Source organism: Salmo salar, chromosome ssa19 (assembly GCF_905237065.1).
Source record: "Salmo salar chromosome ssa19, Ssal_v3.1, whole genome shotgun sequence".
In the NCBI taxonomy this organism is placed as follows: Eukaryota; Metazoa; Chordata; class Actinopteri; order Salmoniformes; family Salmonidae; genus Salmo; species Salmo salar.
In genome coordinates, this window is record NC_059460.1 from 36,769,377 (window position 1) to 36,797,342 (window position 27,966).

At 43.3% G+C, this 27,966-nt stretch overlaps 1 protein-coding gene across 1 annotated transcript in view; it reads right to left on the reverse strand.

Moving 5' to 3' along the window:
- Positions 1-27,966, reverse strand: part of LOC106578783 (visual pigment-like receptor peropsin) — an 80,204-nt gene that overhangs the window by 35,214 nt on the left and 17,024 nt on the right. The window contains exon 3 of the mRNA XM_045702272.1: positions 20,438-20,537. Coding sequence (XP_045558228.1) covers positions 20,438-20,537 — 100 coding nt within the window. The remainder of the gene's footprint in view (positions 1-20,437; positions 20,538-27,966) is intronic.

Consider the following 27,966-nt stretch of genomic DNA (forward strand, 5'->3'; position numbering starts at 1 on the left):
TCAACATTTCCCTTTAATATTGCAGTCACCCTCAACATTTCCCTTTAATCCTGCAGTCACCCTCAACATTTCCCTATAATCCTACAGTCACCCTCAACATTTCCCTTTAATCCTGCAGTCACCCTCAACATTTCCCTATAGTCCTACAGTCACCTCAACATTTCCCTTTAATCCTGCAGTCACCCTCAACATTTCCCTATAATCCTACAGTCACCCTCAACATTTCCCTTTAATCCTGCAGTCACCCTCAACATTTCCCTTTAATCCTGCAGTCACCCGCAACATGTCCCTATAATCCTACAGTCACCCTCAACATTTCCCTTTAATCCTGCAGTCACCCTCAATATTTCCCTATAATCCTGCAGTTACCCTCAACATTTCCCTATAATCCTGCAGTCACCCTCAGCATTTCCCTATAATCCTACAGTCCCCCTCAACATTTCCCTTTAATCCTGCCGTCACCCTCAACATTTCCCTTTAATCCTGCAGTCACCCTCAACATTTCCCTTTAATCCTGCAGTCACCCTCAACAATTCCCTATAATCCTGCAGTCACCCTCAACATTTCCCTTTAATCCTGCAGACACCCTCAACATTTCCCTATAATCCTTCAGTCACCCACAACATTTCCCTTTAATCCTGCAGTCACCCTCAACATTTCCCTATAATCCTGCAGTCACCCTCAACATTTCCCTATAATCCTACAGTCACCCTCAACATTTCTCTTTAATCCTGCAGTCACCCTCAACATTTCCCTATAGTCCTACAGTCACCCTCAACATTTCCCTTTAATCCTGCAGTCACCCTCAACCTTTCCCTATAATCCTACAGTTACCCTCAACATTTCCCGTTAATCCTGCAGTCACCCTCAACATTTCCCTTTAATCCTGCAGTGACCCTCAACATTTCCCTATAATCCTACAGTCACCCTCAACATTTCCCTTTAATCCTACAGACACCCTCAACATTTCCCTATAGTCCTACAGTCACTCAACATGTCCCTTTAATCCTGCAGTCACCCTCAACATTTCCCTATAATCCTACAGTCACCCTCAACATTTCCCTTTAATCCTGCAGTGACCCTCAATTTTTCCCTTTAATCCTGCAGTCACCCTCAACATTTCCCTATAATCCTGCAGTCACCCTCAACATTTCCCTATAATCCTGCAGTCACCCTCAACATTTCCCTTTAATCCTGCAGACACCATCAACATTTCCCTATAGTCCTACAGTCACCTCAAAATTTCCCTTTAATCCTGCAGTCACCCTCAATATTTCCCTATAATCCTACAGTCACCCTCAACATTTCCCTTTAATCCTGCAGTCACCCTCAACATTTCCCTATAATCCTGCAGTCACCCTCAACATTTCCCTATAATCCTACAGTCACCCTCAACATTTCTCTTTAATCCTGCAGTCACCCTCAACATTTCCCTATAGTCCTACAGTCACCCTCAACATTTCCCTTTAATCCTGCAGTCACCCTCAACATTTCCCTATAATCCTACAGTTACCCTCAACATTTCCCTTTAATCCTGCAGTCACCCTCAACATTTCCCTTTAATCCTGCAGTCACCCTCAACATTTCCCTATAATCCTACAGTCACCCTCAACATTTCCCTTTAATCCTGCAGACACCCTCAACATTTCCCTATAGTCCTACAGTCACTCAACATTTCCCTTTAATCCTGCAGTCACCCTCAATATTTCCCTATAATCCTACAGTCACCCTCAACATTTCCCTTTAATCCTACAGCGACCCTCAACATTTCCCTTTATTCCTGCAGTCACCCTCAATTTTTCCCTATAATCCTGCAGTCACCATCAACATTTCTCTATAATCCTACAGTCACCCTCAACATTTCCCTTTAATCCTGCAGTCACCCTCAACATTTCCCTTTAATCCTGCAGTCACCATCAACATTTCCCTATAATCCTGCAGTCACCCTCAATATTTACCTATAATCCTGCAGTTACCCTCAACATTTCCCTATAATCCTGCAGTCACCCTCAACATTTCCCTTTAATCCTGCAGTCACCCTCAACATTTCCCTATAATCCTTCAGTCACCCTCAACATTTCCCTTTAATCCTACAGTCACCCTCAACATTTCCCTTTAATCCTGCAGTCACCGTGAATTTTTCCATATAATCCTGCAGTCACCCTCAACATTTCCCTATATTCCTACAGTCACCCTCAACATTTCCCTTTAATCCTACAGTCACCCTCAACATTTCCCTTTAATCCTACAGTCACCCTCAACATTTCCCTTTAATCCTGAAGTCACCCTCATTTTTTCCCTATAATCCTGCAGTTACCCTCAACATTTCCCTATAATCCTGCAGTCATCCTCAACATTTCCCTATAATTCTACAGTCACCCTCAACATTTCCCTTTAATATTGCAGTCACCCTCAACATTTCCCTTTAATCCTGCAGTCACCCTCAACATTTCCCTATAATCCAACAGTCACCCTCAACATTTCCCTTTAATCCTGCAGACACCCTCAACATTTCCCTATAGTCCTACAGTCACTCAACATTTCCCTTTAATCCTGCTGTCACCCTCAACATTTCCCTATAATCCTACAGTCACCCTCAACATTTCCCTTTAATCCTACAGTCACCCTCAACATTTCCCTTTAATCCTGCAGTCACCTTCAATTTTTCCCTATAATCCTGCAGTCACCCTCAACATTGCCCTATAATCCTGCAGTCACCCTCACCATTTCCCTATAATCCTGCAGTCACCCTGAACATTTCCCTTTAATCCTGCAGTCACCCGCAACATGTCCCTATAATCCTACAGTCACCCTCAACATTTCCCTTTAATCCTGCAGTCACCCTCAATATTTCCCTATAATCCTGCAGTTACCCTCAACATTTCCCTATAATCCTGCAGTCACCCTCAGCATTTCCCTATAATCCTACAGTCCCCCTCAACATTTCCCTTTAATCCTGCCGTCACCCTCAACATTTCCCTTTAATCCTGCAGTCACCCTCAAAATTTCCCTTTAATCCTGCAGTCACCCTCAACAATTCCCTATAATCCTGCAGTCACCCTCAACATTTCCCTTTAATCCTGCAGTCACCCTCAACATTTCCATATAATCCTTCAGTCACCCACAACATTTCCCTTTAATCCTGCAGTCACCCTCAACATTTCCCTATAATCCTGCAGTCACCCTCAACATTTCCCTATAATCCTACAGTCACCCTCAACATTTCTCTTTAATCCTGCAGTCACCCTCAACATTTCCCTATAGTCCTACAGTCACCCTCAACATTTCCCTTTAATCCTGCAGTCACCCTCAACCTTTCCCTATAATCCTACAGTTACCCTCAACATTTCCCGTTAATCCTGCAGTCACCCTCAACATTTCCCTTTAATCCTGCAGTGACCTTCAACATTTCCCTATAATCCTACAGTCACCCTCAACATTTCCCTTTAATCCTACAGACACCCTCAACATTTCCCTATAGTCCTACAGTCACTCAACATGTCCCTTTAATCCTGCAGTCACCCTCAACATTTCCCTATAATCCTACAGTCACCCTCAACATTTCCCTTTAATCCTGCAGTGACCCTCAATATTTCCCTTTAATCCTGCAGTCACCCTCAATTTTTCTCTATAATCCTGCAGTCACCCTCAACATTTCTCTTTAATCCTGCAGTCACCCTCAACATTTCCCTTTAATCCTGCAGTCACCTTCAACGTTTCCCTATAATCCTGCAGTCACCATCAACATTTCCCAATAATCCTACAGTCACCCTCAACATTTCCCTTTAATCCTGCAGTCACCCTCAACATTTCCCCTATAATCCTGCAGTCACCCTCAACATTTCCCTTTAATCCTGCAGTCACCCTCAACATTTCCCTATAGTCCTACAGTCACCCTCAACATTTCCCTTTAATCCTGCAGTCACCCTAAACATTTCCCTATAATCCTGCAGTCACCCTCAACATTTCCCTTTAAGCCTGCAGTCACCCTCAACATTTCCCTTTAATCCTGCAGTCACCCGCATCATTTCCCTATAATCCTACAGTCACCCTCAACATTTCCCTTTAATCCTGCAGACACCCTCAACATTTCCCTATAGTCCTACAGTCACTCAACATTTCCCTTTAATCCTGCAGTCACCCTCAACATTTCCCTATAATCCTACAGTCACCCTCAACATTTCCCTTTAATCCTACAGCGACCCTCAACATTTCCCTTTAATCCTGCAGTCACCCTCAATTTTTCCCTATAATCCTGCAGTCACCCTCAACATTTCTCTATAATCCTACAGTCACCCTCAACATTTCCCTTTAATCCTGCAGTCACCTTCAACATTTCCCTTTAATCCTGCAGTCACCATCAACATTTCCCAATAATCCTGCAGTCACCCTCAACATTTCCCTTTAATCCTGCAGTCACCCTCAACATTTCCCTATAATCCTTCAGTCACCCTCAACATTTCCCTTTAATCCTGCAGTCACCCTCAACATTTCCCTATAATCCTACAGTCACCCTCAACATTTCCCTTTAATCCTACAGTCACCCTAAACATTTCCCTTTAATCCTGCAGTCACCTCCCTCACATTTCCCTATAAGCCTGCAGTCACCCTCAACATTTCCCTTTAATCCTGCAGTCACCCTCAACATTTCCCTATAATCCTACAGTCACCCTCGACATTTCCCTTTAATCCTGCAGTCACCCTCAACATTTCCCTATAATCCTGCAGTCACCCTCAACATTTCCCCTTTAATCCTGCAGTCACCCTCAACATTTCCCTTTAATCCTGCAGTCACCCTCAACATTTCCCTATAATCCTACAGTCACCCTCGACATTTCCCTTTAATCCTACAGTCACCCTCAACATTTCCCTTTAATCCTGCAGTCACCCTCAACATTTCCCTTTAATCCTGCAGTCACCCTTCAACATTTCCCTATAATCCTGCAGTCACCCTCAACATTTCCCTATAATCCTGCAGTCACCCTCAACATTTCCCTTTAATCCTTCAGTCACCCTCAACATTTCCCTTTAATCCTGCAGTCACCCTCAACATTTCCATATAATCCTGCAGTCACCCTAAGCATTTCCCTATAATCCTGCAGTCACCCTCAACATTTCCCTTTAATCCTGCAGTCACCCTCAACATTTCCCTTTAATCCTGCAGTCACCCTCAACATTTCCCTTTAATCCTACAGTCAACCTCAACATTTCCCTATAATCCTGCAGTCACCCTCAACATTTCCCTTTAATCCTGCAGTCATCCTCAACATTTCCATATAATCCTTCAGTCACCCTCAACATTTCCCTTTAATCCTGCAGTCACCCTCAACATTTCCCTATAATCCTGCAGTCACCCTCAACATTTCCCTATAATCCTACAGTCACCCTCAACATTTCCCTTTAATCCTGCAGTCACCCTCAACATTTCCCTTTAATCCTGCAGTCACCCTCAACATTTCCCTTTAATCCTGCAGTCACCCTCAACATTTCCCTATAATCCTGCAGTCACCCTCAACATTTCCCTTTAATCCTGCAGTCACCCTCAACATTTCCCTTTAATCCTGCAGTCACCCTCAACATTTCCCTATAATCCTACAGTCACCCTCAACATTTCCCTTTAATCCGCAGTCACCCTCAACATTTCCTAAAAGTACTCAATATTTCCCTTAATCCTGCAGTCACCCTCAACATTTCCCTATAATCCTACAGTCACCCTCAACATTTCCCTTTAATCCTGCAGTCACCCTCAACATTTCCCTTTAATCCTGCAGTCACCCTCAACATTTCCCTTTAATCCTGCAGTCACCCTCAACATTTCCCTATAATCCTGCAGTCACCCTCAACATTTCCCTTTAATCCTGCAGTCAACCTCAACATTTCCATATAATCCTTCAGTCACCCTAAACATTTCCCTTTAATCCTGCAGTCACCCTCAACATTTCCCTATAATCCTGCAGTCACCCTCAACATTTCCCTATAATCCTACAGTCACCCTCAACATTTCCCTTTAATCCTGCAGTCACCCTCAACATTTCCCCTATAGTCCTACAGTCACCCTCAACATTTCTCTTTAATCCTGCAGTCACCCTCAACATTTCCCTATAGTCCTACAGTCACCCTCAACATTTCCCTTTAATCCTGCAGTCACCCTCAACATTTCCCTTTAATCCTGCAGTCACCCTCAACATTTCCTACAGTCACTCAAATTCCTTAATCCTGCAGCACTCAACACCTATAATCCTACAGTCACCCTCAACATTTCCCTTTAATCCTGCAGACACCCTCAACATTTCCCTATAGTCCTACAGTCACCCTCAACATTTCCCTTTAATCCTACAGCGACCCTCAACATTTCCCTTTATTCCTGCAGTCACCCTCAATTTTTCCCTATAATCCTGCAGTCACCATCAACATTTCTCTATAATCCTACAGTCACCCTCAACATTTCCCTTTAATCCTGCAGTCACCCTCAACATTTCCCTTTAATCCTGCAGTCACCATCAACATTTCCCTATAATCCTGCAGTCACCCTCAATATTTACCTATAATCCTGCAGTTACCCTCAACATTTCCCTATAATCCTGCAGTCACCCTCAACATTTCCCTTTAATCCTGCAGTCACCCTCAACATTTCCCTTTAATCCTACAGTCACCCTCAACATTTCCCTTTAATCCTGAAGTCACCCTCATTTTTTCCCTATAATCCTGCAGTTACCCTCAACATTTCCCTATAATCCTGCAGTCATCCTCAACATTTCCCTATAATTCTACAGTCACCCTCAACATTTCCCTTTAATATTGCAGTCACCCTCAACATTTCCCTTTAATCCTGCAGTCACCCTCAACATTTCCCTATAATCCAACAGTCACCCTCAACATTTCCCTTTAATCCTGCAGACACCCTCAACATTTCCCTATAGTCCTACAGTCACTCAACATTTCCCTTTAATCCTGCTGTCACCCTCAACATTTCCCTATAATCCTACAGTCACCCTCAACATTTCCCTTTAATCCTGCAGTCACCCTGAACATTTCCCTTTAATCCTGCAGTCACCCGCAACATGTCCCTATAATCCTACAGTCACCCTCAACATTTCCCTTTAATCCTGCAGTCACCCTCAATATTTCCCTATAATCCTGCAGTTACCCTCAACATTTCCCTATAATCCTGCAGTCACCCTCAGCATTTCCCTATAATCCTACAGTCCCCCTCAACATTTCCCTTTAATCCTGCCGTCACCCTCAACATTTCCCTTTAATCCTGCAGTCACCCTCAACATTTCCCTTTAATCCTGCAGTCACCCTCAACAATTCCCTATAATCCTGCAGTCACCCTCAACATTTCCCTTTAATCCTGCAGACACCCTCAACATTTCCATATAATCCTTCAGTCACCCACAACATTTCCCTTTAATCCTGCAGTCACCCTCAACATTTCCCTATAATCCTGCAGTCACCCTCAACATTTCCCTATAATCCTACAGTCACCCTCAACATTTCTCTTTAATCCTGCAGTCACCCTCAACATTTCCCCTATAGTCCTACAGTCACCCTCAACATTTCCCTTTAATCCTGCAGTCACCCTCAACCTTTCCCTATAATCCTACAGTTAACCCTCAACATTTCCCCGTTAATCCTGCAGTCACCCTCAACATTTCCCTTTAATCCTGCAGTCACCCTCAACATTTCCCTATAATCCTACAGTCACCCTCAACATTTTCCCTTTAATCCTACAGACACCCTCAACATTTCCCTATAGTCCTACAGTCACCTCAACATGTCCCTTTAATCCTGCAGTCACCAACATTTCCAGTCACCCTCAACATTTCCTATAATCCTACAGTCACCCTCAACATTTCCCTTTAATCCTGCAGTCACCCTCAATTTTTCCCTATAATCCTGCAGTCACCCTCAACATTTCTCTATAATCCTGCAGTCACCCTCAACATTTCCCTTTAATCCTGCAGTCACCCTCAACATTTCCCTTTAATCCTGCAGTCACCATCAACATTTCCCTATAATCCTGCAGTCACCCTCAACATTTCCCTTTAATCCTGCAGTCACCGTCAACATTTCCCTATAATCCTACAGTCACCCTCAACATTTCCCTTTAATCCTGCAGTCACCCTCAACCTTAATCCTGCAGTCACCCTCAACATTTCTTTAATCCTGCAGTCACCCTCAACATTTCCCTATAATCCTGCAGTCACCCTCAACATTTCCCTATAATCCTACAGTCACCCTCAACATTTCTCTTTAATCCTGCAGTCACCCTCAACATTTCCCTATAGTCCTACAGTCACCCTCAACATTTCCCTTTAATCCTGCAGTCACCCTCAACATTTCCCTATAATCCTACAGTTACCCTCAACATTTCCCTTTAATCCTGCAGTCACCCTCAACATTTCCCTTTAATCCTGCAGTCACCCTCAACATTTCCCTATAATCCTACAGTCACCCTCAACATTTCCCTTTAATCCTGCAGACACCCTCAACATTTCCCTATAGTCCTACAGTCACTCAACATTTCCCTTTAATCCTGCAGTCACCCTCAATATTTCCCTATAATCCTACAGTCACCCTCAACATTTCCCTTTAATCCTACAGCGACCCTCAACATTTCCCTTTATTCCTGCAGTCACCCTCAATTTTTCCCTATAATCCTGCAGTCACCATCAACATTTCTCTATAATCCTACAGTCACCCTCAACATTTCCCTTTAATCCTGCAGTCACCCTCAACATTTCCCTTTAATCCTGCAGTCACCATCAACATTTCCCTATAATCCTGCAGTCACCCTCAATATTTACCTATAATCCTGCAGTTACCCTCAACATTTCCCTATAATCCTGCAGTCACCCTCAACATTTCCCTTTAATCCTGCAGTCACCCTCAACATTTCCCTATAATCCTTCAGTCACCCTCAACATTTCCCTTTAATCCTACAGTCACCCTCAACATTTCCCTTTAATCCTGCAGTCACCGTGAATTTTTCCATATAATCCTGCAGTCACCCTCAACATTTCCCTATATTCCTACAGTCACCCTCAACATTTCCCTTTAATCCTACAGTCACCCTCAACATTTCCCTTTAATCCTACAGTCACCCTCAACATTTCCCTTTAATCCTGAAGTCACCCTCATTTTTTCCCTATAATCCTGCAGTTACCCTCAACATTTCCCTATAATCCTGCAGTCATCCTCAACATTTCCCTATAATTCTACAGTCACCCTCAACATTTCCCTTTAATATTGCAGTCACCCTCAACATTTCCCTTTAATCCTGCAGTCACCCTCAACATTTCCCTTTAATCCAACAGTCACCCTCAACATTTCCCTTTAATCCTGCAGACACCCTCAACATTTCCCTATAGTCCTACAGTCACTCAACATTTCCCTTTAATCCTGCTGTCACCCTCAACATTTCCCTATAATCCTACAGTCACCCTCAACATTTCCCTTTAATCCTACAGTCACCCTCAACATTTCCCTTTAATCCTGCCGTCACCTTCAATTTTTCCCTATAATCCTGCAGTCACCCTCAACATTTCCTTATAATCCTGCAGTCACCCTCACCATTTCCCTATAATCCTGCAGTCACCCTGAACATTTCCCTTTAATCCTGCAGTCACCCGCAACATGTCCCTATAATCCTACAGTCACCCTCAACATTTCCCTTTAATCCTGCAGTCACCCTCAATATTTCCCTATAATCCTGCAGTTACCCTCAACATTTCCCTATAATCCTGCAGTCACCCTCAGCATTTCCCTATAATCCTACAGTCCCCCTCAACATTTCCCTTTAATCCTGCCGTCACCCTCAACATTTCCCTTTAATCCTGCAGTCACCCTCAACATTTCCCTTTAATCCTGCAGTCACCCTCAACAATTCCCTATAATCCTGCAGTCACCCTCAACATTTCCCTTTAATCCTGCAGACACCCTCAACATTTCCATATAATCCTTCAGTCACCCACAACATTTCCCTTTAATCCTGCAGTCACCCTCAACATTTCCCTATAATCCTGCAGTCACCCTCAACATTTCCCTATAATCCTACAGTCACCCTCAACATTTCTCTTTAATCCTGCAGTCACCCTCAACATTTCCCTATAGTCCTACAGTCAAACTCAACATTTCCCTTTAATCCTGCAGTCACCCTCAACCTTTCCCTATAATCCTACAGTTACCCTCAACATTTCCCGTTAATCCTGCAGTCACCCTCAACATTTCCCTTTAATCCTGCAGTCACCCTCAACATTTCCCTATAATCCTACAGTCACCCTCAACATTTCCCTTTAATCCTACAGACACCCTCAACATTTCCCTATAGTCCTACAGTCACTCAACATGTCCCTTTAATCCTGCAGTCACCCTCAACATTTCCCTATAATCCTACAGTCACCCTCAACATTTCCCTTTAATCCTGCAGTCACCCTCAATTTTTCCCTATAATCCTGCAGTCACCCTCAACATTTCTCTATAATCCTACAGTCACCCTCAACATTTCCCTTTAATCCTGCAGTCACCTTCAACATTTCCCTTTAATCCTGCAGTCACCATCAACGTTTCCCTATAATCCTGCAGTCACCGTCAACATTTCCCTATAATCCTACAGTCACCCTCAACATTTCCCTTTAATCCTGCAGTCACCCTCAAAATTTCCCTATAATCCTGCAGTCACCCTCAACATTTCCCTATAATCCTGCAGTCACCCTCAACATTTCCCTATAGTCCTACAGTCACCCTCAACATTTCCCTTTAATCCTGCAGTCACCCTCAACATTTCCCTATAATCCTACAGTTACCCTCAACATTTCCCTTTAATCCTGCAGTCACCCTCAACATTTCCCTTTAATCCTGCAGTCACCCTCAACATTTCCCTATAATCCTACAGTCACCCTCAACATTTCCCTTTAATCCTGCAGACACCCTCAACATTTCCCTATAGTCCTACAGTCACTCAACATTTCCCTTTAATCCTGCAGTCACCCTCAATATTTCCCTATAATCCTACAGTCACCCTCAACATTTCCCTTTAATCCTACAGCGACCCTCAACATTTCCCTTTATTCCTGCAGTCACCCTCAATTTTTCCCTATAATCCTGCAGTCACCATCAACATTTCTCTATAATCCTACAGTCACCCTCAACATTTCCCTTTAATCCTGCAGTCACCCTCAACATTTCCCTTTAATCCTGCAGTCACCATCAACATTTCCCTATAATCCTGCAGTCACCCTCAATATTTACCTATAATCCTGCAGTTACCCTCAACATTTCCCTCTAATCCTGCAGTCACCCTCAACATTTCCCTTTAATCCTGCAGTCACCCTCAACATTTCCCTATAATCCTACAGTTACCCTCAACATTTCCCTTTAATCCTGCAGTCACCCTCAACATTTCCCTTTAATCCTGCAGTCACCCTCAACATTTCCCTATAATCCTACAGTCACCCTCAACATTTCCCTTTAATCCTGCAGACACCCTCAACATTTCCCTATAGTCCTACAGTCACTCAACATTTCCCTTTAATCCTGCAGTCACCCTCAATATTTCCCTATAATCCTACAGTCACCCTCAACATTTCCCTTTAATCCTACAGCGACCCTCAACATTTCCCTTTATTCCTGCAGTCACCCTCAATTTTTCCCTATAATCCTGCAGTCACCATCAACATTTCTCTATAATCCTACAGTCACCCTCAACATTTCCCTTTAATCCTGCAGTCACCCTCAACATTTCCCTTTAATCCTGCAGTCACCATCAACATTTCCCTATAATCCTGCAGTCACCCTCAATATTTACCTATAATCCTGCAGTTACCCTCAACATTTCCCTCTAATCCTGCAGTCACCCTCAACATTTCCCTTTAATCCTGCAGTCACCCTCAACATTTCCCTATAATCCTTCAGTCACCCTCAACATTTCCCTTTAATCCTACAGTCACCCTCAACATTTCCCTTTAATCCTGCAGTCACCGTGAATTTTTCCATATAATCCTGCAGTCACCCTCAACATTTCCCTATATTCCTACAGTCACCCTCAACATTTCCCTTTAATCCTACAGTCACCCTCAACATTTCCCTTTAATCCTACAGTCACCCTCAACATTTCCCTTTAATCCTGAAGTCACCCTCATTTTTCCCTATAATCCTGCAGTTACCCTCAACATTTCCCTATAATCCTGCAGTCATCCTCAACATTTCCCTATAATTCTACAGTCACCCTCAACATTTCCCTTTAATATTGCAGTCACCCTCAACATTTCCCTTTAATCCTGCAGTCACCCTCAACATTTCCCTATAATCCAACAGTCACCCTCAACATTTCCCTTTAATCCTGCAGACACCCTCAACATTTCCCTATAGTCCTACAGTCACTCAACATTTCCCTTTAATCCTGCTGTCACCCTCAACATTTCCCTATAATCCTACAGTCACCCTCAACATTTCCCTTTAATCCTACAGTCACCCTCAACATTTCCCTTTAATCCTGCAGTCACCTTCAATTTTTCCCTATAATCCTGCAGTCACCCTCAACATTTCCTTATAATCCTGCAGTCACCCTCACCATTTCCCTATAATCCTGCAGTCACCCTGAACATTTCCCTTTAATCCTGCAGTCACCCGCAACATGTCCCTATAATCCTACAGTCACCCTCAACATTTCCCTTTAATCCTGCAGTCACCCTCAATATTTCCCTATAATCCTGCAGTTACCCTCAACATTTCCCTATAATCCTGCAGTCACCCTCAGCATTTCCCTATAATCCTACAGTCCCCCTCAACATTTCCCTTTAATCCTGCCGTCACCCTCAACATTTCCCTTTAATCCTGCAGTCACCCTCAACATTTCCCTTTAATCCTGCAGTCACCCTCAACAATTCCCTATAATCCTGCAGTCACCCTCAACATTTCCCTTTAATCCTGCAGACACCCTCAACATTTCCATATAATCCTTCAGTCACCCACAACATTTCCCTTTAATCCTGCAGTCACCCTCAACATTTCCCTATAATCCTGCAGTCACCCTCAACATTTCCCTATAATCCTACAGTCACCCTCAACATTTCTCTTTAATCCTGCAGTCACCCTCAACATTTCCCTATAGTCCTACAGTCACCCTCAACATTTCCCTTTAATCCTGCAGTCACCCTCAACCTTTCCCTATAATCCTACAGTTACCCTCAACATTTCCCGTTAATCCTGCAGTCACCCTCAACATTTCCCTTTAATCCTGCAGTCACCCTCAACATTTCCCTATAATCCTACAGTCACCCTCAACATTTCCCTTTAATCCTACAGACACCCTCAACATTTCCCTATAGTCCTACAGTCACTCAACATGTCCCTTTAATCCTGCAGTCACCCTCAACATTTCCCTATAATCCTACAGTCACCCTCAACATTTCCCTTTAATCCTGCAGTCACCCTCAATTTTTCCCTATAATCCTGCAGTCACCCTCAACATTTCTCTATAATCCTACAGTCACCCTCAACATTTCCCTTTAATCCTGCAGTCACCTTCAACATTTCCCTTTAATCCTGCAGTCACCATCAACATTTCCCATAATCCTACAGTCACCCTCAACATTTCCCTATAATCCTGCAGTCACCGTCAACATTTCCCTATAATCCTACAGTCACCCTCAACATTTCCCTTTAATCCTGCAGTCACTCTCAACATTTCCCTATAATCCTACAGTCACCCTCAACATTTCCCTTTAATCCTACAGTCACCCTAAACATTTCCCTATAATCCTGCAGTCACCCTCACCATTTCCCTATAAGCCTGCAGTCACCCTCAACATTTCCCTTTAATCCTGCAGTCACCCGCATCATGTCCCTATAATCCTACAGTCACCCTAGACATTTCCCTTTAATCCTGCAGTCACCCTCAATATTTCCCTATAATCCTGCAGTTACCCTCAACATTTCCCTTTAATCCTGCAGTCACCCTCAACATTTCCCTTTAATCCTGCAGTCACCCTCAACATTTCCCTATAATCCTTCAGTCACCCTCAACATTTCCCTTTAATCCTGCAGTCACCCTCAGCATTTCCCTATAATCCTACAGTCATCCTCAACATTTCCCTTTAATCCTGCCGTCACCCTCAACATTTCCCTTTAATCCTGCAGTCACCCTCAACATTTCCCTTTAATCCTACAGTCACCCTCAACATTTCCCTTTAATCCTGCAGTCATCCTCAACATTTCCATATAATCCTTCAGTCACCCTCAACATTTCCCTTTAATCCTGCATTCACCCTTAACATTTCCCTATAATCCTGCAGTCACCCTCAACATTTCCCTATAATCCTACAGTCACCCTCAACATTTCCCTTTAATCCTGCAGTCACCCTCAGCATTTCCCTATAATCCTACAGTCACCCTCAACATTTCCCTTTAATCCTGCCGTCACCCTCAACATTTCACTTTAATCCTGCAGTCACCCTCAACATTTCCCTTTAATCCTGCAGTCACCCTCAACATTTCCCTATAATCCTGCAGTCACCCTCAACATTTCCCTTTAATCCTGCAGTCACCCTCAACATTTCCATATAATCCTTCAGTCACCCTCAACATTTCCCTTTAATCCTGCAGTCACCCTCAACATTTCCCTATAATCCTGCAGTCACCCTCAACATTTCCCTATAATCCTACAGTCACCCTCAACATTTCTCTTTAATCCTGCAGTCACCCTCAACATTTCCCTATAGTCCTACAGTCACCCTCAACATTTCCCTTTAATCCTGCAGTCACCCGCAGCATTTCCCTATAATCCTACAGTCACCCTCAACATTTCCCTTTAATCCTGCCGTCACCCTCAACATTTCCCTTTAATCCTGCAGTCACCCTCAACATTCCCCTTTAATCCTACAGCGACCCTCAACATTTCCCTTTATTCCTGCAGTCACCCTCAATTTTTCCCTATAATCCTGCAGTCAACATCAACATTTCTCTATAATCCTACAGTCACCCTCAACATTTCCCTTTAATCCTGCAGTCACCCTCAACATTTCCCTTTAATCCTGCAGTCACCATCAACATTTCCCTATAATCCTGCAGTCACCCTCAATATTTACCTATAATCCTGCAGTTACCCTCAACATTTCCCTATAATCCTGCAGTCACCCTCAACATTTCCCTTTAATCCTGCAGTCACCCTCAACATTTCCCTATAATCCTTCAGTCACCCTCAACATTTCCCTTTAATCCTGCAGTCACCCTCAGCATTTCCCTTTAATCCTGCAGTCACCCTCAGCATTTCCCTATAATCCTACAGTCACCCTCAACATTTCCCTTTAATCCTGCCGTCACCCTCAACATTTCCCTTTAATCCTGCAGTCACCCTCAACATTTCCCTTTAATCCTGCAGTCACCCTCAACATTTCCATATAATCCTTCAGTCACCCTCAACATTTCCCTTTAATCCTGCAGTCACCCTCAACATTTCCCTATAATCCTGCAGTCACCATCAACATTTCCCTATAATCCTACAGTCACCCTCAACATTTCTCTTTAATGCTGCAGTCACCCTCAACATTTCCCTATAGTCCTACAGTCACCCTCAACATTTCCCTTTAATTCTGCAGTCACCCTCAACATTTCTCTTTAATCCTACAGTCACCCTCAACATTTCCCTTTAATCCTGCAGTCACCCTCAACATTTCCCTATAATCCTACAGTCACCCTCAACATTTCCCTTTAATCCTGCAGTCACCCTCAACATTTCCCTTTAATGCTGCAGTCACCCTCAATTTTTCACTATAATCCTGCAGTCACCCTGAACATTTCCCTATAATCCTACAGTCACCCTCAACATTTCCCTTTAATCCTGCAGTCACCCTCAACATTTCCCTTTAATCCTGCAGTCACCCTCAACATTTCCCTATAATCCTACAGTCACCCTCAACATTTCCCTATAATCCTGCAGTCACCCTCAACATTTCCCAATAATCCTGCAGTCACCCTCAGGAGATCTGCTATGGTCACAAGCCAAATAGCCCTTATCCGGTGCAATATAGAACCATTTGTAACGGTGGTCTGTGGAAGAAGGAGTAGACCAAAGCGCAGCGTGGTATGTGTTCATGATATTTATTATAACTTGAACACTGAAACAAAAAACCAAAGTGGAATAAAACGCAACAGCTCTGTCAGGTGAACACACCAAACAGAAAACAACTACCCACACCAACCCTGTGGGAAAAGGCTACCTAAGTATGGTTCCCAATCAGAGACAACGATAGACAGCTGTCCCTGATTGAGAACCATACCCGGCCAAAACAAAGAAATACCAAAACATAGAAAAAGGAACATAGAATGCCCACCCTAGTCACACCCTGGCCTAACCAAAATAGAGGATAAAACCCTCTCTATGGCCAGGGCGTGACACCATTTGTTGTTCTCTGTAGTCCCTGATCCTAGATCAGTGTGTCACCCTCTCTAAAAAGGGCTCTGATTTCCAAATGATATTCCGCTTCAAACACGCGACAGGAGAAGTTGGATGGAGGCTGGCACGTTAAAATCCAGAATTCTTTCCACCCCAGTTATGAATGTCAGACTGTGACATTTTATGAACAATGAGTCTCTTTTTCAGACCCCAAGCACTTGTAAATCACTCCCACTGAAAATAACCTTTCTTGACAAAGTACATATAGGTTTGTATTCAGTGAGAAGAGAAAGAATCGATTGTTGTGATGGTGTGCTTCCAATGAGCAACATAATGAATCAGTCACTTATATCTGACTACAGGACATGCTGTGTGAATCCTCTATGAGGTGATACGCTTTTTAGTGCCTCCTTAGTAAATGATGTAACACAATAGTCTAATTGAAGGTATTGAAGGCCAATCTGACCGATCAATTTCAAATCATTTCAATGTGATATGATTTATGAAACAAGTTTAGCACACAATCAAGTAATGACCGATACAGTACAAGATCCAGTCAACTGATGAACTAAAAAACGAATGTATTAAATTGTATACAATTGATTGATGAATAGCCTAGTCAACCCAAGATGTCAGCCATGCTGCAATTTTTCTGAATAACCTCAAAAAATACTGTTAAACCTCCCCTTCGGAGCAATCAACCCACCATAGAGTGGTAACAACAGAAGTTAACAGAGGCAGTTATTCTATTATTACCAAGTAGTTAAGACATTCCTCACCTCAACCTCACCTCAAGTGAAGTTAATTGGCAGGTCTGGTGTAGAGAATGTACTATAATAGTTATCATTAATCAAACAGTAATTTCCTTCCATAAATCCAGCCAGTAATGACAGCCCATTAACAGCGAGAACAACATATATCACGCTCTTTCTTCTCTTGTCAGATAAGACCTACTGGAATGTGACTCCCCAATTGACAGCATGTTCCCTATTTAGAGCACTACTTTTGACCAGGGCTGACACTGTGTTCCCTATTTAGTGCACTACTTTTGACCAGGCCCTATGGGCCGCACCCTAACTTCTTTCCAGAGAGACATCAGGGATTGTAACATACTTTGTTTCACAGAAACATGTCTCTCTCTGGGATATACTGTTTGGATTTGGTCCAACTGGATTCTCAGTTCATCGCGCCGACAGGAATAAACATCTCTCCGGAAGAAGAAGAAGGGTGGGGGTGTACAGTTGAAGTCGGAAGTTTACATACACTTAAGTTGGAGTCATTAAAACTAGTTTTCAACCACTCCACAAATTTCTTGTTAACAAACTATAGTTTTGGCAAGTCGGTAAGGACATCTACTTTGTGCATGACACAAGTAATTTTTCCAACAATTGTTTACAGACAGATTATTTCACTTATAATTCACTGTATCACAATTACAGTGGGTCATGGCTTTAGAAGCTTCTGACAGGCGAGTCCTATGTCGACATAACCTGAAAGGCCTCTCAGCAAGGAAGAGCCATTGCTCCAAAACTGCCATAAAAAAGCCAGACAACAGTTTGCAACTGCACATGGGGACAAAGATCGTACTTTTTGGAGAAATGTCCTCTGGTCTGATGAAACAAAAATAGAACTGTTTGGCCATAATGACCATCATTATTTTAGGAGGAAAAGGGGGACGCTTGCAAGCCGAAGAACACCATCCCAACCGTGAAGCACGGGGGTGGCAGCATCACGTTGTGGGGGTGCTTTGCTGCAGGAGGGACTGGTGCACTTCACAAAATAGATGGCATCATGAGGCGGGAAAATTATGTGGATATATTGAAGCAACATCTCAAGACATCAGTCAGGAAGTTAAAGCTTGGTCGCAAATGGGTCTTCCAAATGGACAATGACCCCAAGCATACTTTCCAAAGTTGTGGCAAAATGGCTTAAGGACAGCAAAGTCAAGGTATTGGAGTGGCCATCACAAAGCCCTGACCTCAATCCCATAGAATATTTGTGGGCAGAACTGAAAAAGCGTGTGCGAGCAAGGAGGCCTACAAACCTGACTCAGTTACACCCGCTCTGTCAGGAGGAATGGTTCAAAATTCACCCAACTTATTGTGGGGAAGCTTGTGGAAGGCTCCCCAAAACGTTTTGACCCAAGTTAAACAACTTAAAGGCAATGCTACCAAATACTAACTGAGTGTATGTAAACTTCTGACCCACTGGGAATGTGATGAAAGAATTAAAAGCTGAAATAAATCATTCTCTCTACTATTATTCTGACATTTCACATTCTTAAAATAAAGTGGTGATCCTAACTGACCTAAGACTGGGCATTTTTTACTAGGATTAAATGTCAGGAATTGTGAAAAACTGAGTTTAAATGTGTTTGGCTAAGGTGTATGTAAACTTCCGACTTCAACTGTATGTTTTCATGATTAACGACTCATGGTGTAATTGTGATAACATACAGGAACTCAAGTCCTTTTGTTCACCCGACCTAAAATACCTCAGAATCAAATGCTGACTGTATTATCTCCCAAGAGATTTTACTTCGATTATGGTCATGGCTGTGTACACCCCCCCCCAAGCCAATACCACAATGGCCCTCAAGGGACTTCCCTGGACTTTATGCAAGTCTTCTCCAAGTTCATCATTCTGTAGGTGATGGCCTTGTTATGGAAGGTTTGGGAATCGCTTTCGTTTAGTTGGTTGTATAATTTAACGGCTCTTTTTGTATTTTGGCAATTACCGGGTATCGGCCTAATTCTGCTCTGCATGTATTATTTGGTGTTTTACGTTGTACACGGAGGATGTTTTTGCAGAATTCTGCATTCAGAGTCTCAATTTGGTGATGGTCCCATTTTGTGAAATCTTGGTTGGTGAGCGGACCCCAGACATCACAACCACAAAGGGTAATGGGTTCTATAACTGATTAAAGTATTTTTGTCCAGATTCAGAGCAACGGTGTCTAGATGGAATTTGTATTTGTGGTCCTAGCAACTGGACCTTTTTTGAAACACAATTATTTTTGTCTTACTGAGATTTACTGTCAGGGCCCAGGTCTGACAGAATCTGTGTAGAAGAACTAGGTGCTGCTGTAGGCCCTCCTTGGTTTGGGACAGAAGCACCATATCATCAACCAATAGTAGACATTTGACTTCAGATTCTAGTAGGGTGAGGCCGGGTGCTGCAGACTGTTCTAGTGCCCTCACCAATTTGTTGATATATATGTTGAAGAGAGTGGGGCTCTAGCTGAATCCCTGTCTCACCCAACGGCCCTGTGGAAAGAAATGTGTGTTTTTTGCCAATTTTAACTGCACGCTTGTTGTTTGTGTTCATGGATTTTATAATGTTGGATGTTTTTCCCCCAACACCACTTTCCATAAATCTGTATAGCAGACCCATGTGCCAAATTGAGTCAAGCTTTTTTTAAATCAACAAAGTATGAGAAGACTTTGCCTTTGTTTTGGTTTGTTTGTTTGTCAATTAGGGTGTGCAGAGTGAATACGTGGTTTGTCGTACGGTAATTTGTTAAAGCCAATTGGACATTTGCTCAGTTTTCACTGAGGAAATGTACAAGTCTGCTGTTAATGATAATGCAGAGGAATTTCCTAAGTTTGCTGTTGATAGGTATTAGGGGCAGCAGCAGGTAGCCTAGAGGTTAGAGCATTGGGCCAGTAACTGACAGGTTGCTGGATCAAATCCCGAGCTGACAAGGTAAAAATCAGTTATTCTGCCCCTAAACAAGGCAGGTACTTTTTATTATATTTTACTTTAGTTTATTTGGTAAATATGTTCATAAATCTTCTTGAACTGCACTGTTGGTTAAGGGCTTGTAAGTAAGCATTTCACGGTAAGGTCAACACTTGGCGCATGTGACAAATAAAGTTTGATTTGATTTGATTTGATTTTAATCATAAAACGGACTTTCTGGAAAACCAGAGAATTCGGAGGAAGTTACCAGCATTTTGTCAACCTACTTGAGATGATAGCTTAGCTGTTATAATTGATATGTTATTCTGTTCTTTGTGTTATAATTTATGTTATTCTGACCTTTGTTAGGCTGGCATCCCTTGATGTATCTGGTGACACTGATGACAGTCAGGGTGTTGATGCTGGCCAGGCCAAACAACAAGGTGAAGAAGCCATCAACCTATAGGAGAGGAGATAGGGGGAGGGTCAGTAAGCTATTGGTTCACATCTGATAATGACTGGCTGTCTCTGCCTGTCACTCAGTGATGACTGACAGGTTACTGGAAGCATCCTTTCCTTAGGGGCGGGACCATTTAGTTTGTTTTTGCTGACTCTGGTCTGTATCAGATAGTATAATACTTCGATTTTGTTTGTATCAGAGAATGACCTAGCTTCAGGGCCTGTACGTACTACACTGGCTACTACACCGGCTACTACACTGGCTACTACACTGGCTCCGACACTCGTCGGCTGTGGCAGGGCTTGAAAACTGTTACAGACCACAAAGGGAAGCACAGCCGCAAGCTGCCCAGTGACACGAGCCTACCAGACGAGATAAATTACTTCTACGCTCGCTTCGAGGCAAGTAACACTGAAGCATGCAAGAGAGCATCAGTTGTTCCGGACGACTGTGTGATCGCGCTCTCCATAGCCGATGTGAGTAAGAGCTTTAAACAGGTTAACATTCACAAGGCCGCAGGTACAAACAGATTACCAGGACGTGTACTCCGAGCATGCGCTGACCAACTGGCAAATGTCTTCACTGACATTTTCAACCTGTCCCTAACTGAGTCTGTAATACCAACATGTTTAAGCAGACCACCATAGTCCCTGTGCCCAAGAACACTAAGGTAACCTGCCTAAATGACTACCGATCCGTAGCACTCACGTCCGTAGCCATGAAGTGCTTTGAAAGGCTGGTCATTGCTCACATCAACACCATTATCCCAGAAACCCTAGACCCACTCCAATTTGCATACCGCCCCAACAGATCCACAGATGATGCAATCTCTATTGCACTCCACACTGCGCCTTTCCCACCTGGACAAAAGGAACACCTACGTGAGAATGCTGTTCATTGGCTACAGCTCAGCATTCAACACCATAGTGCCCTCAAAGCTCATCACTAAGCTAAGGATCCTGGGACTAAACACCTCCCTCTGCAACTTGTTTATAGACTTCCTGACGGAAGTGCCAGGACAACAACCTCTCCCTCAGCGTGATCAAGAAAAATGAGATGATTGTGGACTACAGGAAAAGGAGGACCGAGCATGCCCCCATTCACATCGACGGGGCTGCAGTGGAGCAGGTTGAGAGCTTCAAGTTCCTTGGTGTCCACATCACCAACAAACTATCATGATCCAAACACACCGAGACAGTCGTGAAGAGGGCACGACAAAGCCTATTCCCCCTCAGGAGACTGAAATAATTTGGCATGTGTCCTCAGATCCTCTACAGCTTCACCATCGAGAGCATCCTGACTGGTTGCATCACTGGCTGATATGACAACTGCTCACCTCCGACCGCAAGGCACTACAGAGGGCAGTGTGTATGGTCCAGTACATTACTGGGGCCAAGCTTCCTGCCATCCATGACCTCTATACCAGGCGGTGTCAGAGGAAGGCCCTAAAAATTGTCAAAGACTCCAGCCACCGTAGTCATAGACTGTTCTCTCTGCTACCACACGGCAAGCGATACCGGAGTGCCAAGTCTAGGTCCAAGAGGCTTCTAAACAGCTTCTACCCCAAGCCATAAGACTCCTGAACAGCTAATCAAATGGCTACCCAGACTATTTGCATTGTCCCCCTCTTTTACACTGCTGCTACTCTCTGTTTATTAACCATGCATAGTCACTTTAATAACTCTACCTACGTGTATATACAGTTTTACCTCAACTACCTCGACTAACCTGTGCTCCCGCACATTGACTCTGTACCGGTGTCTGTTATTTTACTGCTGCTCTTTAATTATTTGTTACTTTTCAAATGTTATGTTTTTTATATATATTCTTTCTTTCTTTTTTTTCCTTTTTACTTATCACTTCTTTTTCTTAAAACTGATTTGTTGGTTAAGGGCTTGTAAGTAAGCATTTCACTGTAAGGTTTACACCTGTTGTATTTGGCACTAGTGACAAATAACATTTGATTTGACTTGTATCCTGTTGTGACCATAGAGGTCAACCTTAGAGATATTCCCATGCTGTTTGCTGTCACTGTTTACTCTTGATCTGCTGTAAGAGCTTCGATAATATCATTACTGTCAATCAGGTCTTTTTCCTAACCCTTTCTGCCTGGAAACTCTTCCCTTAACCCTATAGGCTCAGACACAAAAATAGGAAACTCTTCCCTTAACCCTATAGGCTCAGACACAACAATAGGAAACTCTTCCCTTAACCCTATAGGCTCAGACACAACAATAGGAAACCCTTCCCTTAACCCTATGGGCTCAGACACAATAACAGTGAGAGTACTTAGCACCTCTGAACAGAGAACCTGCAGTAATTCGCAAACCGAGTGAAAACAGATTTTATATGTATAATTACATCCACATTTGGTGTGATGTGTGCAAGCCTTAACCCAGCCTGCCTCCCTTAAAGATGCACTGTGCAGAAATCACTCCGCCATTTCCTGGTTGCTAATATTGTAATAGTTTGCCTAATTTCAGTTTATGTGACTAAACAAGTAAGTATAGTGTAGACAATCATTGTACCATCTAAACCACTGTGAAATATATTTTCCATAAGCATAAATATTTTATTTTCAGCTGCTTGTAGCTGGTGTACAAAAACCGAAAGTAAAAGATGCAAAAACAAAACTTAAGAACGAGAAGCATAGAACTAGTGCACATAGAACAGATCTACGGCTTCTTAGACTTGCTTTCAAGGAGAATGACAGATCTATAACACACATTTCTATGTGAATTTGGTCGGGTCTCCCAAAAAGTTACGTATTGCAGCTTTAACCCTGTCTGCCTCTTTTAACCCTAAAATCATTTCCAGGCTTTTTCTGCACTTTCCTTCCAGGCTTTCCTTGAAGGTGTGGTAATGCCAGAACACCTTAACTCTAACCCAGCCTTTGGCTGGTGAAACCAACTGACTAATGTGTTTACAGAGAAACAGAATGTGACGTGTAAGTCACGATGGTCGAACGAGGCAAACCTAGCCTGCCTGGAGCCAATATCTCTGTAGGCTTCAGGTTGATCAAGGAATAATTTGTGACTATTGTCTACTATTGGAACTCTGCTTCAGGGTCATTTGTGCAATAAGTATCCTCTGTATCAAATGATTCCCTGTACTTCAACCTGGGTCAGACATCTAGGCCTACAGTATGATACTGTACAGTTGAAGCTGCATCCTCTCTGCTTATGTCCTCCAGGGTCAATTCCATTTCAATTCAGTCATTTCAGAAAGTAAACTGTTCCAATATAAATTGGAATTTCAGAAATGGAATTGACCCCAACCTTGAAATCCTCCTTTAATTGCTCCAAAGGGGCATCGCCACGTCCCCATACTGACGGAGTCACTCAGAGACGGGTGGAATGTCCCACGTGTACCTGTTCTGTTCATGTCCCGTCACGCTCTCTGATGCAGTAATCTGCTAATACTTCTCACATGCCTGTCTCGCTCCCTCCCTCTCTCCTTCCCTCAAACGTCTCTCTTTCTGTCTCGCTCCCTCCCTCTCTCCTTCCCTGAAACTTCTCTCTTTCTGTCTCGCTCCCCCCTCTCTCCTTCCCTCAAACTTCTCTCTTTCTGTCTCACTCTCTCACTCACTCACTCCACTTACCCTCTCTCTCTCTCTCTCTCTCTCTCTCTCTCTCTCTCTCTCTCTCTCTCTCTCTCTCTCTCTCACACACACTGTTTTTCTCTGTTTGCTCCCTTGTCCCTCCCTCCCTCCCCTGTCTCTACTTTACTTTCCTCCACATCTCTCTAAAGACACAAGAGAGTGGAATGCTTCCTATCCCAATATTTTTCTCTCCTCCCCTTAAAAACCTCCTGAGATAATAGCGATGGCTGAGAGGTGAGATCATTAAGTAAGGCTGTTTTCTGGAACAAAGGTGTGGAAGCCTCCCTTCTCCCTTCCTTCTGCTCATGAACCCAATTATAACATATAGCTACAGGCCTGGTTATATCATAACGGTAGGGAGACTGGGTCTGGATCCAAAATGGCACCCTATTCTCTGTATACTGAACTACTATGTACCCTATGTGGGCCCTTGGTGAAATGTAGTTCTCTACACAGGTCATTTCAGACACAGCCTGTGACTGGTACTGAGGCAGTTATTGTTACACCAATGTTGTTGTAGGTCTCAAATCCACAGAGGGTCCTCTCACAGAGTAGCTAGCAGGATATCAGGCCTTGACCACGGGCTAACCTTCACTAAGATAAATAAGCAGTCAGAAATTCCTAGCTAAAGTACCAACCAAGTATGACATCTATTTCAGTTGCGAGTTAAAACCCTCAGGGAGAGAGGAGCAGAGGCAGGCAAACATACATGTAGGTATAAAATAAATATAACAAATATATAGTTCATGCAGCAGGAAATTAAAACATGCAGCAGGAAATTAAAACATGCAGCAGGAAATTAAAACATGCAGCAGGAAATTAAAACATGCAGCAGGAAATGAAATAGTTAACGTTGTATCAAAGTGTTGAGATGTTAAGTTTGCTTTGCATTCGTTATTTCAGGCGGAGACGCATTTGAAAATAGCCTGGTCCCAGATCTCATTGTGCTCTCTTGACAACTCTAACGGGCGTTGTCACCAACAGATCTGAGACCAGGCTAATGTGAAGCTACTGTGGCAGTGGAGGTGTATTATGTTGTGACAACATTCTGTCATCATGGTTTAGGAAATGAGTACTTGGTGGTTACCAACATGTAGAATACCTGTAGTCTACCTATAGTTCAGGGGAGGTAAAGCCCAGGTGTTTACCTGATCTCTCAGTGGGATAGTGCACGAGCCATGTGTGTCTACTTAATATCAAAAACAGCAAACAACCTCTTCTAATCAAATCAAATCAAATTTTATTTGACACATCCGCCCAAATACAACAGTTGTAGACCTTACCGCGAAATGCTTACTTACAAACCCTTAACCAACAATGCAGTTATAAAAAAAATAAGTGTTAAGAAAGTATTTACTAAAATAACCTGTGGTAAAGAAATTCTATATATATATATATTTTTTTTTTATAATTTAGGAGCAACAATAAAATAACAGTAGCGAGGCTATATACAAGGGGTACCGGTACAGCGTCAATGTGGAGGCTATATACAGGGGGTTCCGGTACAGAGTCAATGTGAAGGCCATGTACAGGGGGTACCGGTAAAGAGTCAATGTGGAGGCTGTATACAGGGGGTTCCGGTACAGAGTCAATGTGGAGGCTATATACAGGGGTACCGGTACAGAGTCAATGTGGAGACCATATACAGGGGGTACCGGTACAGAGTCAATGTGGAGGCTATATACAGAGGGTACCGGTGCAGAGTCAATGTGGAGGCTATATACAGGGTGTTACGGTACAGAGTCAATGTGGAGACTATATACAGGGGGTTCCGGTACAGAGTCGATGTGGAGGCAATATACAGGGTGTTACGGTACAGAGTCAATGTGGAGGCTATATACAGGGGGTTCCGGTACAGAGTCAATGTGGAGGCTATATACAGGGGGTATCGGTTAGTCAAGGTAATTGAGTCTTATGGCTTGGGGTGTAGAAGCTGTTAAGAAGCCTTTTGGACCTAGACTTGATGCTCGGTACCGCTTGCCATGCGGTAGTAGAGAGAACAGTCTATGACTAGGGTGGCTGGAGTCTTTGGCAATTTTTTGACCTGCTCCACTACAGCCCCGTCGATGAGAACGGGGGCGTGCTCGGTCCTCCTTTTTCTGTAGTCCACAATCATCTACGTCTTACCTCTAAACTCTGCTCAGGTAAACACAGAAGACTGAGAAGTCATTTAACGGTTGAGCACACTCACAACAATGGGCTCAATTACATATTTCTCTGCTTCAGAAAACATTCAAAGTGTTAAGATCTGTATTTCATACTGAGGATACAAATATGTATTTTGAAGGATTTCTTTCTTAGCAGTTATTTAGCAGTTATTTTCCAACACTGATCTGAAGTAAAGAAATCCTGTAATTCCAGTTCTGTTCACTCTACAGACACGACACCAACGTTGTCTGTACTTGCCTAAACATATTATATTGCCTAATGGTTTTTCAGATGGAATCCCCAAATTCCTAACTGGTCCCAGATCTGTTTGTGCTGTTGCAACAACATTTTACATTTACATTTTAGTCATTTAGCAGACGCTCTTATCCAGAGCGATTTACAGTAGTGAGTGCATACATTTCATACATTTTTATATTTTTTTCCATACTGGCCCCCCATGGTTGTTGGCAAAACAAACATATCTGGGACCAGGCTACCAGATTCCCATGAGTACGTGGTTGTTGACAGATGGTACAGGAACCCTGGCCCCACGGTCCACAGCCATAATCTGATTACAGATTAACCTCCTACCCACATGAATACTAGTCCTAGTCTTAATCCCCCTGCTCACTCTGTTTCTACTTACCACTCCTTCACTGCATTCATCTAGATTGGGCCAAGACATTAGGAAATGGACCCCCTTCACTCTGGATTGGTATAAGACATTAGGAAATGGCCCCCCATTCACTCTGGATTGGTCCAAGACATTAGGAAATGGCCCCCCATTCACTCTGGATTGGTCCAAGACATTAGGAAATGGACCCCCTTCACTCTGGATTGGTCCAAGACATTAGGAAATGGACCCCCTTCACTCTGGATTGGTTCAAGACATTAGGAAATGGACCCCCTTCACTCTGGATTGGTGCAAGACATTAGGAAATGGACCCCCTTCACTCTGGATTGGTCCAATACATTAGGAAATGGACCCCCTTCACTCTGGATTGGTCCAAGACATAGGGAAATGGACACCCTTCACTCTGGATTGGTCCAAGACATTAGGAAATGGACCCCCTTCACTCTAGATTGGTCCAAGACATTAGGAAATTGACCCCCTTCACTCAGGATTGGTTCAAGACATTAGGAAATGACCCCCCTTCACTCTGGATTAGTCCAAGACATTAGGAAATGGACCCCCTTCACTCAGGATTGGTCCAAGACGTTAGGAAATGACCCCCCTCACTCTGGATTAGTCCAAGACATTAGGAAATGGACCCCCTTCACTCAGGATTGGTTCAAGACATTAGGAAATGGACCCCCTTCACTTCGGATTGGTCCAAGACATTAGGAAATGGACCCCCTTCACTTCGGATTGGTCCAAGACATTAGGAAATGGACCCCTTCACTCTGGCTCTTTCCAGGTGAGCCCTAGTCTAGCTCATGTGGGACTCATTTGGACACTTCTGGAAAGAGGAATCTAACATTGCACAGGTACTATACCTCTAGACTCCAATCCCCCCTCAATCATGGGTCTAAAACCATCATGAGTATCTTGACCAATATAGAATAAATCGTTGATCGTTGAAAGGTACTTTGGTGCATTACACAATCCGAAGACACACACACACACACACACACACACACGGTATCCCCAAAGCAATACCATTATAACAGCAACGGTGC